Source organism: Amblyomma americanum, chromosome 2, assembly GCF_052857255.1.
Source record: "Amblyomma americanum isolate KBUSLIRL-KWMA chromosome 2, ASM5285725v1, whole genome shotgun sequence".
Lineage (NCBI taxonomy): Eukaryota > Metazoa > Arthropoda > Arachnida > Ixodida > Ixodidae > Amblyomma > Amblyomma americanum.
The window spans coordinates 90889914-90906207 of NC_135498.1; the positions used below are offsets into that span (position 1 = coordinate 90889914).

General features: G+C 46.9%; 1 protein-coding gene across 1 annotated transcript in view; it reads right to left on the minus strand.

Annotated features, from left to right (window-relative positions):
* Positions 1-239: 239 nt before the first annotated feature.
* The window catches only part of LOC144119869 (uncharacterized), a 35276-nt gene continuing 19221 nt past the window's right edge, over positions 240-16294 (minus strand). Inside the window, exon 3 of the mRNA XM_077652388.1 lies at positions 240-537. Within this exon, the coding sequence (XP_077508514.1) occupies positions 240-537 (298 nt within the window). The remainder of the gene's footprint in view (positions 538-16294) is intronic.

The window sequence follows — 16294 nt, forward strand, 5'->3', positions numbered from 1 at the left end:
CGTGCAGCGCCAAGCTCTTTGAAAAAATGGCGCCATTTGCCTCTTTCAAACATCGTGTCTCCATGGCGACCAAATAACACAAACCCGCTATAGGATTAGTAGCTGGTCCAATCCGGAAAGAATCTTAAAATTTACGGCATTTTCGCCGAAGTATTTTTGTTGCGCGGACATCTTTAGGCAGATAATTTGAAGGGATACTTCAGCTCCGCGCAAGGGGTACGGCGCGATAGCGTATTGGGTTAATTCCCATATATGGAGTATGTCATGCGCTGTTTTACACTCATAGATTTCTTGAATTTCTCAGACCGCTCCTGGCGCAGTGACGCAGCGGTTAATCGATGCGTCACTGCTCTGCTATGGCAGTGGCCCCCGGTGGTGGTCCATGTGCTGCCCAAATTGCTCTTCCGGAGGTCCAGCTCAAGCTTGCCCAAGACGTTGCCTGGCAGCTTCCACTCGACGAGGAGGAACCGCCAAAGCTGGGACGACACGCCGTTGGCGTATAGCTGGGCCTCCACTTGCGCGAACCATGCAATAGGGCTGTGCGGGCGGAAAGGACACAGCTGTACGCGGGACGGGTCCTGGGGAGAAATCGGGCGCCACTCATCTTTCGCTAGGTCCATGGCGAGGCAGGAACTCGAAGGTGCAGCTGGGGCGCATCGGTTGGGAGGGCGTTCGGGCTGTCCGAGGTCAATGCAAAGAGGAGGTCGCCCAGGAATGCGACCGCGTACACATTTATTGAGGGCTGCCGAAGAGGAGTCAGCAGTGGAGCGGTGGCGGCAGCGTCCGGCCCTGGCCAAGGTCGTTGTTGTTGTTGCTGCTGTTGTCCTCATACAATGGCACATCCCAACATAGCGGTATTGTTCAAGAATTGGGGGGGGCACAGAGAGTTTTTCCGATAAATATTTCCTGGACGAAAGTAAAATGAAAGCTGGGGAAGGAAGAAGTAAACAAAAAGGAATAGCGAGATAAAACGGGAAATCCATAACGCACGCAGGAGGTCGAGGCTAATTTTTATAGCAAAACAGTTAAATGATAATGGGAATAGCAAAAATAAAAATAATATTGAAAGAAAATAAAATTACCAAGGTAGCAGATTTGATTCCATTAAAAAATTTTGGACGGCCGTAAAAACAGACTTGTGGCTGTACCCAAGTATGTTCGCTCCAAACCGCAATATGTCTGGGCTGCTCAAACAAAGGCCAAGCTATTGTAGTGGTTTCTCTAAATACCGTCTGCTCATCAAGGTGTACCGGCGAGAAAACAAGAAAAAATGGTCTGTGGTTTCGTGCTCACCACAGAATACGCAGAAGGGGTTAAGCGCCAACCCAGACCTGTGCAATTAAAATTAAAGGGCGGGATCCGGCAGCCGAGCCTTGATAAAGATAACTCTAGCTTCCGTGAATGACATGATTGCCTGCTCAACGAATACTTCAGGTGCAGGTAACCATCAGATCTTAAAACAGATGCAGTTTTCATTCTTAACAAATTCTGTATTCGAAACTTCGTTGCTGTGATGTACGCTGTAGCTGGAACGATAGGTAGCACGGGGTCATTCAGGGACGCCTTTGCCAGGTAGTCCGCAACTTCATTGGCTGTCACACCGATATGACATGGCACCCATATCATGTGAACAAGGCTCACATGCGGAGAGAGGAATTGGCGAATCCACATCCCAAGCAATGGAAGAACACAAAGAAAGAGAGTTTGTAATGACAGCCACTTAAGAGAAAGCTGGCTCTAATTTTCGAAGAGCAAGCGCCACCGCCATAAACTTCGCTTGAAAAATTGGGTTGTAGTCGGCAATCCCCACAGAAAAATACCAATCTAGAAGCGGGCAATACATTCCCATCTCTGCATTTTCATCACATTGTGAGGCGTCAGTAGTTATAGTTAAGCTAATAGGTATGCTTTGTAAATGGTCCCCTAATAAACCATTTAAAATGCGGGGTGGTAAATGCTTAGCGTTTTACGGGAAAATGTCATCATAGACAATTATACAGAGTACCAACTGTTTTTTTGTCGGAAGGCTGTTATACAAAATAAAATTTATAGGATCAAGCAAATTTTGTACCATAACCACATGCGGTGTATGAAATCCAGGCCAGTCGACTCCAAATAAGGAAGTCCGCTGGCACCAAAAAACAGACAAGATGCGATGTAAAGCTTATTCATTTATATATATCATTAGGTGTGTCTGAACAGTTAGGAACTGAATCTAGATAATAAAGGATCAATACGAGCCTGAAGATAAAGCACGTTGTTGGCCACAAATCTCGGGAGGCGAAGGCACAACCGAAGCGCTTCCAGCTCCAAAAGAACGAGCGGGCGGAGTTTGAAAGCAGCCGTACCAGAAAACAGCACGGATCCAAATCCTAAAATTTGTCGGACACACAAAACAGAAACCAGCAAGAGTGCATCTCTCCGCATTCCAGACCAGGGATTATTTAATCTGCGCAACATGCCCACTGCACGAGCCCCTTTCGCTGCAACATGATCAACGTGAGAGCGCCATGTGAGGCTATCATAAATGACACCAAGATATTCTAATGACGTAACTTGAGGATTATTTGTTGCTGGTAAATGAGAGACAGATGAAAATAATCTTTCATTTGAAAAACAAGTACAGCGCACTTGTTTACATTTAAGGTGAGACGTTAGTCACACAACCAACATTCAAGCAAATTCAGGTACGATTGCAGGAGCACATAGAGAGATTGAATGTCAGTTGCAGCAGTGAAAAATGCAATGTTGTCCGCATAGACGTACGTGCGAATGTGTTGATGACTGGGAATAGAGCTCATTAGAATATTAAAGAGCACAGGCGATAGGACTGGCCCTTGTGGAACACCTCTGGATTGTTTATCTCTTTCAGAATCGACACCACTTAGTATACAAAAAACTGTCTGTTTTCAAGGAACGCAGATATCCTCGCAATTAAGTAATTCAGGAACTGCCGAGTATGTAATCTTGGCAACAATATGTAGTGTTCTACGCAGTCATAAGCTTGGGCTACATATAATGTCACCAACGCTGCATGCAATCCTTGGTGCCAAGCAAGAAGAAAACGACTCTCAAGATCGGTGTGAGCATTCCATATAGAACGTCTTTGACGGAAACCAATTAGACAGGGACTAAGGATATTATTGCGGTCCGCAAACTCCGAAGCACGTAGGAGTATGCCCCTTTCAATGAACTTAAGTTTATGTCAATGAAATGGGTCTACTATTATCCAGAGAATAGCCACTACCCTTGATTTTATGTAAAGTGATCACTTTTGCAATTTTCGACTCAGGAGGAATCCATGCATGTTTGATTGAAAAATTAACAAGCTGCAATAAGGAGATAGGGTACTCCTCAAAGAGGATCCTGAACATTTTTGATATTACCCTCTCAGGGCCAGGAGCAGCACTTGGTGACCTGGACACTACTGGGAAAGCTCGCGAATGGTAATAGGGGGGAGATGCTGAATCTGGGCCACTGACGCCACAAACGCGGAGTGCAAAGAAAGTACCGACGAGAAACGCTGCTCTAATCCTTAGGCAATTGCCTCAACTGTTTCTATTGCTTCTTACAAGGACAAAACACATGAGGGTGAATTTTCTGAAACCGGAATCTTTTTCCTCGATATTAAGAATCCGAAAGTGCGCGACGATTTCCTCATTTTTTTAGGAAATCAAAATGCTCAGATTCGTACATTTCTTTCGCTTGTGAGATTATGTGTTTAAAAGTAGCCGCAATTAACTTATAATCATGCCAATTTTTTTGGCACTGATTCTGTAGGAGCTTCTTTCATGCAGCTTTTCTGAGTCTGTAATCCCGTGAACAATCTGGATTCCGCCATCTAGCTGAAGTGTTCCCTCTTGATGCACGTACCAAAATTTCGGACTCCTTTCGGGATTCCTTAATAGCCAAGCATATGCCTTTTGCTGTATGCTCTTCAGCAACATTAACCGCTGAAGAAAGAGTAGAGCACAAGGTGGACTGAAACTGGTCATAGTTTATATATGACCTCAACTGAGAGCACGCCGGAGTTAACCGGCAATTAACATTATAAATGATAGGTATGTGTTCGCTAGATGTTCCACAATCCACAGTCGACCAATTGAGTACCGGAACACAAGGGCTGGTGAAAGTTAAATCTAACACAGATCGAATTTGTGCACAGAGAAATGTGGCCGAACCCGAATTCATACACGAAAGGTTCTTATAAGTAACCCAATCCCAAAGGCGCTTACCATAGGAATGTCTTAAAGCCCCACGACACATAATGAGAATTAAAGTCACCGGCCAAGAGAACTGACATCTGACAATTAAGTAGCAGAAGATCTAGCAGCCTGGTATCCTGCACACCGCAAGGAAAATAAACAATCACTAATGAAAGACATAGGAGCATGGAATTTCAAAATCTAAAGCCCAAAACTGACAGCCTGAAGTAGAGGACTGAAAATGTGCAATCTTAGCCCTGTGACAAAATTTAGAAGAAACTACTATGAGTAAGCCTCCTCCCTTTGACTGTCGATCTTGTCGAAATGAAGAATAGTTTTGCAAGCCGAAGTGTTTTTCAGGTGTAAGCCAACTTTCTTGTAAAATAACAATGCATCGATTGTGTTGAGATATAAGGTGCAGTTAGTCTGCTGAAGCTGAAAGATGTGACCAACAGTTCCACTGAAGAACTCTTAACACTCCTAAGGTTGAGAAATCCGGGCAGCAGCAACTGCCTGCCCTAATATAGTTTCTTTTGGCTTAGAGCCAATGTGTTGCTTCTTTGATTTCGACTGAGGATGTGGAGAAGAAGGTTTAGACATGGAGGATCGACTGCGTTTGAGAATTCGCGTATCCGAATCCACCATCTCTGCATCATGAGTAATTGGAGCATTTTCTGAATTAGTGGAGCGAGGAAGTGGAGAAACACCAGTAACTTGTTCCTGGGGCTGAGACTGCTCAGGCAAGGAGAGTTGGGTCATTAACGAAGACATGACTGACATGGCAGAAGTCATTCCAGATTTAATGACATGGGTACTCTGCGTTGTCAGAGCATTAGATATGCACTCAATAACAGTGGACACTATCCTGTCAACCATCTGAGCCATAGAGGCTTCCACCGCAGTCACTATATCATGAGAGATAGACGAATCTGGTGTCACTCCTGAACGGGCTCACACACCTGCATTTCCGTGACCTCTCTGTAATTTCTACCCGCCGCGGTGGCTCAGTGGTTAGGGCGCTCGACTACTGATCCGGAGTTCCCGGGTTCGAACCCGACCGCGGCGGCTGCGTTTTTATGGAGGAAAAACGCTAAGGCGCCCGTGTGCTGTGCGATGTCAGTGCACGTTAAAGATCCCCAGGTGGTCGAAATTATTCCGGAGCCCTCCACTACGGCACCTCTTCCTTTCTTCTTTCACTCCCTCCTTTATCCCTTCCCTTACGGCGCGGTTCAGGTGTCCAACGATATATGAGACAGATACTGCGCCATTTCCTTTCCCCGCAAAACCAATTATTATTATTATTATCTCTGTAATTTCTGATATTGACTCGCGCCGCGAAGAGCGTTTGTGGTCGGTTATGTCTAGAATATTCAATTCTTGATCCTGAGAAGGACAATATGTGGAATTTGCAGCGTGAGATCCACCACAAAGGCAACAGTTCTCGTTTTGATCAGAGCAATAATTTGATACATGGTCATTGCCGCATTTGCAACACCGCAATGTGTAATTGTAGCCACGAGCACCATGGCTATATCGCCAGCAATTGCTGCACTGCAGTGGTTTAGGCGGAATAAGATCTACACCGAAGATTAGGGGCCATGCTTTCATTTCTTAGGGGCAGGCAGTACCTGCAAAAGTGGCAATAACCGTTCCCTTTGGCACCCGCTCATTGTTCACCTCTCGCCCACAGCTATACACCGCAACAACACCCGCTTCAGAGAGCAGGTCGAGGGTCTCAACTGGAGACAAGCAAGAGTCCACATCAGGAAACAAACCTTTTGTACAGGCCAGATGAGACGGAATGAAGCTGTTTACCGGAAGAGACCCAAAAAGAAGAGCAGTTAATTCAGAAGGTCCTTTACGCATGTAAGGTCTGGTGAACGGCACAGAATCCCGCCACGCCCAAATTGTTTTACCTCAGTGATTGCCTCACAAAGAAAAGTGGCCGCCTGGAGAGCATCTTGAACAGGCCCTGGATTGTTAATTTTGATATTACCACCATCATTTGGCACCAGCGCCCCTGAAATGCTGCGGACGCCAGAGCGTTGAAAAGCTTCAAGGGGCATCTCATCCGGCGGTAGGTAAGGCGCCCAGGCGGAGCTCCACTGGCTGGGAGACTGCGTAGACATTACCTCAGATTTACAAACACACTGCTTTCGTTATCCACGCAAGAAAAAAAGGTGAAAAAGCACAGGGCGAAAAGGAAAACAGGCCCAGCCGCTCAATACTTAGCCAATCCCTCGTTTTCCAAGCTTCCACGCTCCTGAGCGTTCTCCCCTTCTCGCGCTTCAAGTTATTCGTCCTCTTCGAGCAAGCCGCTACGGCCACTACAAGGTGCCGCTACATGCTAAACACAGAATAGACTCTGAGAAAGGAAAGTTTGTAGATAGCTTAATTAGCATTACCCGATGACATTGCGATAGCACTGGGTCATCTGAATTTCACTGCTTCTTATATCCCGCCATTTCTTGTGGATTGCTGCATGCTCGTCTGATGATGCTTCCACGCGCACGGATAGAAGATGATGAAGACCACGTTTTCAAACCCGAGGCCGGTTTTCGCCGAGCGAACCCTTGACGTAGACGTCTCTGCATGGTAGAGGCTAAGTACCTGGCGGTGTTGCGCTAGCTTGCTCAATTTTACCTTCTTCTTCTCTCTGCCTGCTCCTGTTCTAGGTTGATTGGGCGCGGGACAAAGGCTTAATGTCTGCTTCTCAGACTAGTGGTTTTGCCGTTGGTCGGTCTCTCTTCCTCAATCAATGCCAGCTCCCAATTGATTTCTTTTTCCGCAGTGGCGTTTCCAGCATTCCAGTCGCTTTAGTGCCTTCCGATAGAGGCGCTATCTGGCTGAACAACCCGGAGGCAGCACAGGCGGCTCTAAAATCAATATCGAAACACTTGATGCGCATTACTGATGTCCGGCGGTTCGGCAGGGGTGGTATTTTGCGCAGGTTACCGGATAAGAACTGTATAGAATATCTGTTGAAGTGTACGTCCTTAACCAACCACCCGAGGAGCGCATCCATTCCACCTCATCTAGCGTGTTCCAAGGGCTTAGTCCGAGGGTTCGAGTCTCGACTGAGCCCTATGAAAACACTTGAGGACCTCTCGTCTGCAAGAGTTATTGCTGTCCATCGATGCAGCAGGATGGCTGACGGAGTAAAAATTCCTACAGAGTCCATTATTGCCACATTTACAGGAATATTCTGCCCTTCAGAGATAAAGGTGTGGCCATTGGCATTTCGAGTATATGCCTTTAACTCTCGGCCCCTTCAGTGTCAAAACTGCTGGAGATTTGGCCACAGCGGCAAAGCCTGCAAATCGGCCTTACGCTGCTGTGCATGTGGGGAAGGTCATGGAAGAGAGGAATGCCCCGAGGAGCTAGAAAAAATTGGAGGCTTATCAAGGTTAAGCCCAGTGGATGCGAAGCATGTTAAGCAGCGAGCCGCCTATTGAGCGCGCCGCTTGTCTAGGCGTTCTTCGCGTTCTTCATCGGTTTCCGTAGCAAGCTGCAGCCTCCGTTTTGCATTCCTATTATTAACGTCCTTAGCGTTTGGAGGCATCTTGACCGCATACACGCCCGGCGCAAAGACGCTGGCGCGGTTGCGGGCACAGAGACTGACGCGACGGCGGGCGCGCGCCGCTTCATCCCTGGCGTGACGTCACATATCACGTGATGCAGCGATGGTGGCGCCGCCGCCGCGTCGCGCGCGACGGCGCGAACCGAAGCGTGGAGGCCTCCGCCGGGCGACGTCCTACGGCGCGATATGAGGCCCCATCTGCAGCCGGTGTGACGTCATCACGTGACGTCACATCATGTGATCTCACTTCAGGGTCAATGGTGGCCACCGCCGGGAGGCGACCGACGGCGCGATATGAGCCCCATCTGCAGCCGGTGTGACGTCATCACGTGACGTCATGTCACGTGACCTACTTGAAGGTCACTTGAAGGTCAATGGTGGCCACCGCCGGGAGGCGACCGACGGCGCGATATGAGGCCCCATCTGCAGCCTGTGTGGCGTCATTACGTGACGTCATGTCACGTGACCCCACTTCAGGGTGAATGGTGGCCACCGCCGGGCGTCGCGCGAAGGCCCGAAACCTACGTTAATATGCTTCGCATAAAAGTGTTGTTTGTGTAGTGGTGGTCAACCTGCTGATTCGCCTGACTGTCCTGCACGAACACAAGAAGTTCAGGTGCTCGAGCTTATGGACAAACACAGATGACGCGGAGAGAATCTTTTGCCGCACTCAAGGAGAGAACCTCAGGCTACTCTAGTGTGGCCGCCAAATGCCCACCCATAAAGGACGCCACTTGGTCCCAGGCTATCACAGCGGCAGTTGAGAAAGCTGTGGCAAATGCAATAGGTCGCATTATGGAATCCATATCCTCGTGCATTTCTCAGGTCATAGCTACTCAGATGACCAATCTGGTGAAGGTGCCCACCGCTCCGCTCTTGCCTTCTCTGGCTTCAGGAGCTGCTCCTCCTTCTGTGGTCATCAATTACGCTCCACAGGGCCAAAAGCAATATGAGCAACAAAAGATTTCTGAAGTCTCTTCCGAACAGTGTTATGGACGCATCATCTGAGGACTGTGTGGATATGGAGTCAGATATCCGTGCCGATAAATGTAGTGGGTCTGCTTTGAATATTGCAAGTCCATATTGCCCCCAGTCGAAGACAGAGAGAAATAACGCTAGGCGAAACCCTAAGACCAGTATTCTAGAAAAAGCAGTCGCGGCTGCGGCACTCCCGCCATGATAGGGTTTTTAAGTTTACTCCAGTGGAACTGCCCTTTTATATTCTCAGCTTCAACATATTTAAATTGCCTATGCAATCAGCTTCTGCCAGATTTAACTGCATTACAGGAAACATGGTTAATTACAAATTTATTTATCATTTCAAAAATTACCGTCCGTTCCGGCAGTTAGTGAATCTCTGCGAAGTTGTGCATACTTCCCGTCAGGTGTCCATGACACTGGGTCCCTTGACTCACTCATGTCTAGTAGCCTTTCTAAGGTTTGATTACTTGGTGACTTCAACTCGCATCATGTGACGTGGGGGTTTAAAACAGACAGCTTCGGTTCTAGATTATTTGATTGGGTTTCTGACAACAACTTGATCTTCAACAATTTCGGATTGCCTACGTTTGTTCGGAGTCAATGCCGCTCTACCTTAGATTTAACTTTTTCCTCCCTAGAAGTCTCGGTGACGTCTTGAGAGCCTGTTGACTGTCCAATAAACAATGATTATCTACCGATTGGTTTCAAGCTTGCGTGTCAATTGACTCTTTCCGAGCGACATCAGCTCCCATTATTAAATTACAGTTGCTTTAAAGGCATTTAAAATCAGCTCTCAAAATCACTTCAGACAGACGCGCTCAGATAGTGCTCAATGCAAGGCTACACATCTATGTTCTGTACTCGAACATGCAAGACGAAAGTCTGAATTTTTGGTCAATGAAACCAAGAGTGCTATTGCCAACAATTGGTGGAATGCAGATTTCACGCTGCATATATAGACAACAGAAAGCAGCTTGGAAGGAAATTCTCATAAATCAATGCCCAAAAAATTGGCTGGATTAAAGTATGTTGCAGATACATTTAAGCGCAGTGTCTCCCGCGCAAAGGAGGTGTATAATACAAATAATTATGATTTCCTTTCGCAATCAGGAAATAAACGAGCTTGTTTACTTTCATGAGACGGAAAAAAGTGATTCTACCGGCTGTCAACATCGAATCCCTCGTTCAATCCCCTGCTGACATCGCAAGGGCCTTAGAGGAAATTGCGTGTGGCCTAGAGCTGCACCTCAAGTGATTTCACTCATGTGTCTACGCCTGAGCTGTCGCAAATTGTTCTGCGCTTGTCCCCAGCGGCTCCTGGCTCCGATAAGGTCACTTCATCTATTATCAAAATTTTGTTCAATGAGTCTCCTAAAGACCTATTGGCTCTAGTTAACCATTACATTAAAGGTCCTTGAATACGCCATGAATGGCGTCTTGCTGAAATAGTCCCACTGCTGAAAAAGCAGGGGGAGGGTTCTACTTTAGACAACATACGCCCTATTTCATTAACGTCCAACATAGTGAAATAGGCGGAAAGGGTCGTTCTCAGCCGCGTCATGTCTCTCATTTCAGGAAATTCTCTCTTGAATCCGTGTCAAATTGGTTTCAGGCCGGGCTCTTCAATTTGATGTGCTCATACTGACCTAGAGAGTCGTATTAAATTAGCTCGCAATAGAAAACAGTTTGTTCCGCTTGTCACTTTGGATGTCAGCAAAGCATACGACAGCGTTGAACACTCGACTCTGTTACTCAGATTACAGGAACTCAACTTCCCAAAATATTTTGTAGTCTGGATTTCTGTTTTCTTGGAAAATAGAGAATGCCATTGCTGCCAAAACGGTGTTTGCTCTAGGAGTTTTTAATCGACAAGAGGAGCACCGCAAGGATCAGTTCTCCTACCTGTTCTTTTTAACATTTTTCTAAGCTCCATTCCATGCAATAAAAATGTGAAAAAAATATGTTTACGCCCATGATATAGCATTTCTTGCATCAGCAGGGGATATTAAAACTCTTCATCAAACCTTGCAAAATTAGCTCAATGCTCTTGACAGCTGATTAGGAAGAATTCGTCTGTCCCTAATTGCGCAGAAATGCGCACTGTTAGTATTTCCGGTATCTCTTCCTGTAATTATCTGCCTGGTCTAGAGAAATGACATAATTCCTCAAGTTCGGACGGTGAAGTATCTCGGAGTATATACGACACTGCTCTATCCTAGCGGAAACACATTGATCAAGTTTCTGCAAAAGGAGTTCGGGCCATTGGCATCCTGCGCAGGCTTTGCAGTGCTCGGTCAGACATGAGAAGGCATACGCTTCTGATGATTTAAAAAATGTACGTCCGCCCAATTTTGTAGTTCGGCTGTGTTTTATTCTCAGGAGCTCATGCACATAAACTTTGCCCTCTTGTGCTCTTGGAGCGTGAGACGTTCCGCCCTTGTCTGAGGCTTCCAAAATATGTCGCCAATGCTGTTCTGCACCTTGAGGCGCGAATGCCATCGTTATCAGCTAGGTTTCGCCTTTTAACAGTTCAAACATTTTTAAAATTGTGCGACTCATCTATTCACGCATCCAGTATAATATTTTTTAGTCAACCTGCAGTCCTCTTAGTGCCGCGCGGTCTCGTTTGCATACTCCACAGATATTTTTCATGCAGTCCCTCCTTGATTCCTTAAACATTCATTTCACAGATGTCCGCCTAATGTATAAAAACTCATCTTCTGTCGAGATTGAATTCGATGACATTTTCCCATCGAATGCATAGCTGCAGCCCTTTCCTCTTCTTCAGGGTTTCTTGCAGGACCACCTAAGGTCCTTTTCATCTCATATTTTTATAGCTGCCGATGCCTCGCAGCATCGCGAAAAGGCAGGTGTGGGAATTTTTTAACCTTCACTGGGTTGGTGTTTTTCTCTCCCTCTTCCTGCTTTCACGCCAATTTATCTTGCTGAATTATTAGCAGTAATGTTAGCCTTACGAAAATTATAAACTACCGTTTCCAAGGTCGTGGTTATGACAGACTCTGTCCATTTGTTCTTTCCTATCCTCACCCACTGAGTCTCGGGCATTACGGCTCTTTAAGTTTCTGATCCCGCTCCATCTTAATTCGGTAAGGTTGCTTTAGGTACCGGGGTACCTCTTCTTCAGGGTTTGTTGCGGGACCACCTAAGGTCCTTTTCCCTTCATATTCTTATTGCTGCCGATGCCTCGCAGCATTGCGAAAAGGCAGGTGTAGGAATTTTTTCACCTTCACTGGGTTGGTGTTTTTCTCTCCGTCTTCCTGCCTTCACGCCAATTTATCTGGCTGAATTATTAGCAGTAATGTTAGCCTTACGAAAATTATAAACTACCGTTTCCAAGGTCGTGGTTATGACAGACTCTGTCCATTTGTTCTTTTCTATCCTCACCCGCTGAGTCTCGGGCATTACGGCTCTAAGTTCCTGATCCCGCTCCATCTTAATTCGGTGAGGTTGCTTTAGGTACCGGGGTACCTCTTCTTCAGGGTTTGTTGCAGGACCACCTAAGGTCCTTTTCCTCTCATATTATTATTGCTGCCGATGCCTCGCAGCATTGCGAAAAGGCAGGTGTGGGAATTTTTTCACCTTCACTGGGTTGGTGTTTTTCTCTCCGTCTTCCTGCCTTCACGCCAATTTATCTTGCTGAATTATTAGCAGTAATGTTAGCCTTACGAAAATTATAAACTACCGTTTCCAAGGTCGTGGTTATGACAGACTCTGTCCATTTGTTCTTTCCTATCCTCACCCACTGAGTCTCGGGCATTACGGCTCTTTAAGTTCCTGATCCCGCTCCATCTTAATTCGGTAAGGTTGCTTTGGGTACCGGGGTACCTCTTCTTCAGGGTTTGTTGCAGGACCCCCTAAGGTCATTTTCATCTCATATTCTTATTGCTGCCGATGCCTCGCAGCATTGCGAAAAGGCAGGTGTGGGAATTTTTTCACCTTCACTGTGTTGGTGTTTTTCTCTCTGTCTTCCTGCCTTCACGCCAATTTATCTGGCTGAATTATTAGCAGTAATGTTAGCCTTACGAAAATTATAAACTACCGTTTCCAAGGTCGTGGTCATGACAGACTCTGTCCATTTGTTCTTTCCTATCCTCACCCACTGAGTCTCGGGCATTACGGCTCTTTAAGTTCCTGATCCCGCTCCATCTTAATTCGATAAGGTTGCTTTGGGTACCGGGGTACCTCTTCTTCAGGGTTTGTTGCAGGACCTCCTAAGGTCATTTTCATCTCATATTTTTATTGCTGCCGATGCCTCGCAGCATTGCGAAAAGGCAGGTGTGGGAATTTTTTCACCTTCACTGTGTTGGTGTTTTTCTCTCCGTCTTCCTGCCTTCACGCTAATTTATCTGGCTGAATTATTAGCAGTAATGTTAGCCTTACGAAAATTGTAAACTTCCGTTTCCAAGGTCGTGGTTATGACAGACTCTGTCCGTGTGTTCTTTCCTATCCTCACCCACTGAGTCTCGGGCATTACGGCTCTTTAAGTTCCTGATCCCGCTCCATCTTAATTCGGTAAGGTTGCTTTGGGTACCGGGGTACCTCTTCTTCAGGGTTTGTTGCAGGACCACCTAAGGTCCTTTTCCTCTCATATTCTTATTGCTGCCGATGCCTCGCAGCATTGCGAAAAGGCAGGTGTGGGAATTTTTTCACCTTCACTGGGTCGGTGTTTTTCTCTCCGTCTTCCTGCCTTCACGCCAATTTATCTGGCTGAATTATTAGCAGTAATGTTAGCATTACGAAAATTATAAACTACCGTTTCCAAGGTCGTGGTTATGACAGACTCTATCCATTTGTTCTTTCCTATCCTCACCCACAGAGTCTCGGGCATTACGGCTCTTTAACTTCCTGATCCCGCTCCATCTTAATTCGGTAAAGTTGCTTTGGGTACCGGGGTACCTCTTCTTCAGGGTTTGTTGCAAGACCACCTAAGGTCCTTTTACTCTCATATTCTTATTGCTGCCGATGCCTCGCAGCATTGCGAAAAGGCAGGTGTAGGAATTTTTTCACCTTCACTGGGTTGGTGTTTTTCTCTCCGTCTTCCTGCCTTCACGCCAATTTATCTGGCTGAATTATTAGCAGTAATGTTAGCCTTACGAAAATTATAAACTACCGTTTCCAAGGTCATGGTTATGACCGACTCTGTCCATTTGTTCTTTCCTATCCTCACCAACTGAGTCTCGGGCATTACGGCTCTAAGTTCCTGATCCCGCTCCATCTTAATTCGGTAAGGTTGCTTTGGGTACCTTGGCACATGGGCTTTCACTTAAATGAGGTTGCAGATTCCTTCGCAAGGGCCTCTCTCTGCGGCCCAATTGTTGCTGTCCTGCCAACCTGTGCATATACAGCTGCGGTGAGGTTTCGCAGCTACACAATATTTCAGGAGTTTGCTGCCTCGGCTCTTACATCCCCTCCTGAATATCCGCACCTTCTGCATCCTTGGAGTAGGAAAGACTGGCGCTCGCGCAGACTAGAGGTCTCTTTCACGCGTTTGCGTTGCCGGATTCCCCTTCTGAATTTCTACTGTCACAGATCTGGCCTGGCGGTTTCCCTATTGAGCCCTTTCTGCCTAACCTGAGAAAATGCATCACTTCCTGCTGTTCTGCCGCCGCTTCTTTCATTTGAGGAAGCGTCTTTTGCAAATTCTGTTTCATCTACTGGGTTTACCTGTGTCCTCTGCGGTTGTTCTTTCCAATGCCGCTTCTACGCTCGGATGAAGCGACAGGACTGTGCGCTCTGCTCTGCAAATTTTTCTTCAAGAAACGCAACGACTCTTCTAATTTATTTTTCCGGCTCTCAGTCAGTACGAAATTGAAACATACTATTATGCATAGGATTTTATACTATTATGCACATTAAGCCATTGTCTCGTACTCGATCTCCTAGTTAACAGGAACCCGGAACCCTGTCCTTGCGTGTTCCAGTCTATCAGCCTACATACTATTACTCCTTTTTCCTGTCAAAACATTCCTGTATCCAGCAATTAACCACCTGTGCCTTTGCCACTCCCCCGCAGTGGGTATGTGCCAGCATTGTTTGAGGCCAACAACAATAACTACTGCGTGCGAGCACGCTGGGGGGCTCGATGCCCCTTTGTTTGAGGAAAGCCGACCAACCAACCGACTGAAGAATGAGAGTCACGGGTCCCTTGCAGAGTTGAAGCGAGCAAGCTGGCGTGCCGCTGGCAGCGGGGTTGGTCAACTATTGGACGGCTGGTCCTGTTTTTTCCCTGTGCATTTGGGCCCTTTGTCTTGTGTGGATGACGCACGCGGTGAGCTAGTGAACCTGAGGTAATGTCTACGCAGTCTCCCAGCCAGGGGATCTCCCCCTAGTCGGCTTCTCTATCGCCTTATGAGATGCCTCGGGAAGCTTTTCAGCGCTTCGGCGTCCGCAGCATTCCTGTGGCGCTAGTGCAAAGGATGGTGGTGCTATCAAAATTAACAATCCAGGGCCTGTTCGAGCTGCTCTCCAGGCGGTCTCTTCCCTTTATGAGGCAATCACTGAGGTAAGGCAGTTTGGGCGTGGCGGGATTCTGTGCCGTTCACCAGACCTTACATGCGTAAAGGACCTTCTGAATTAACTGCTCTTCTTTTTGGGTCTCTTCCGGTAAACAGCTTCGATCCGTTTCATCTGGCCTGTACAAAAGGTTTGTTTCCTGATGTGGACTTTTGCTTGTCTCCAGTTGAGACCCTCGACCTGCTCTCTGAAGCGGGTGTTGTTGCGGTGTATAGCTGTGGGCGAGAGGTGAACAATGAGCGGGTGCCAAAGGGAACGGTTATTGCCACTTTTGCAGGTACTGCCTGCCCCTAAGAAATGAAAGCATGGCCCCTAATCTTCGGTGTAGATCTTATTCCGCCTAAACCACTGCAGTGCAGCAATTGCTGGCGATATGGCCATAGTGCTCGTGGCTACAATTACACCTTGCGGTGTTGCAAATGCGGCAATGACCATGTATCAAATTATTCCTCTGATCAAAACGAGAACTGTTGCCTTTGTGGTGGATCTCACGCTGCAAATTCCACATATTGTCCTTCTCAGGATCAAGAATTGAATATTCTAGACATAACCGACCACAAACGCTCTTCGCGGCGCGAGTCAATATCAGAAATTACAGAGAGGTCACAGAAATGCAGGTGTGTGAGCCCGTTCAGGAGTGACACCAGATTCGTCCATCTCTCATGATATAGTGACTGCGGTGGAAGCCTCTATGGCTCAGATGGTTGACAGGATAGTGTCCACTGTCAGAGTGCATATCTAATGCTCTGACAACGCAGAGTACCCATGTCATTAAAACTGGAATGACTTCTGCCATGTCAGTCATGTCTTCGTTAATGACCCAACACTCCTTGCCTGAGCAGTCTCAGCCCCAGGAACAAGTTACTGGTGTTTCTCCACTTCCTCGCTCCACTAATTCAGAAAATGCTCCAATTACTCATGATGCAGAGATGGTGGATTCGGATACGCGAATCCTCAAACGCAGTGGATCCTCCATGTCTAACCCTTCTTCTCC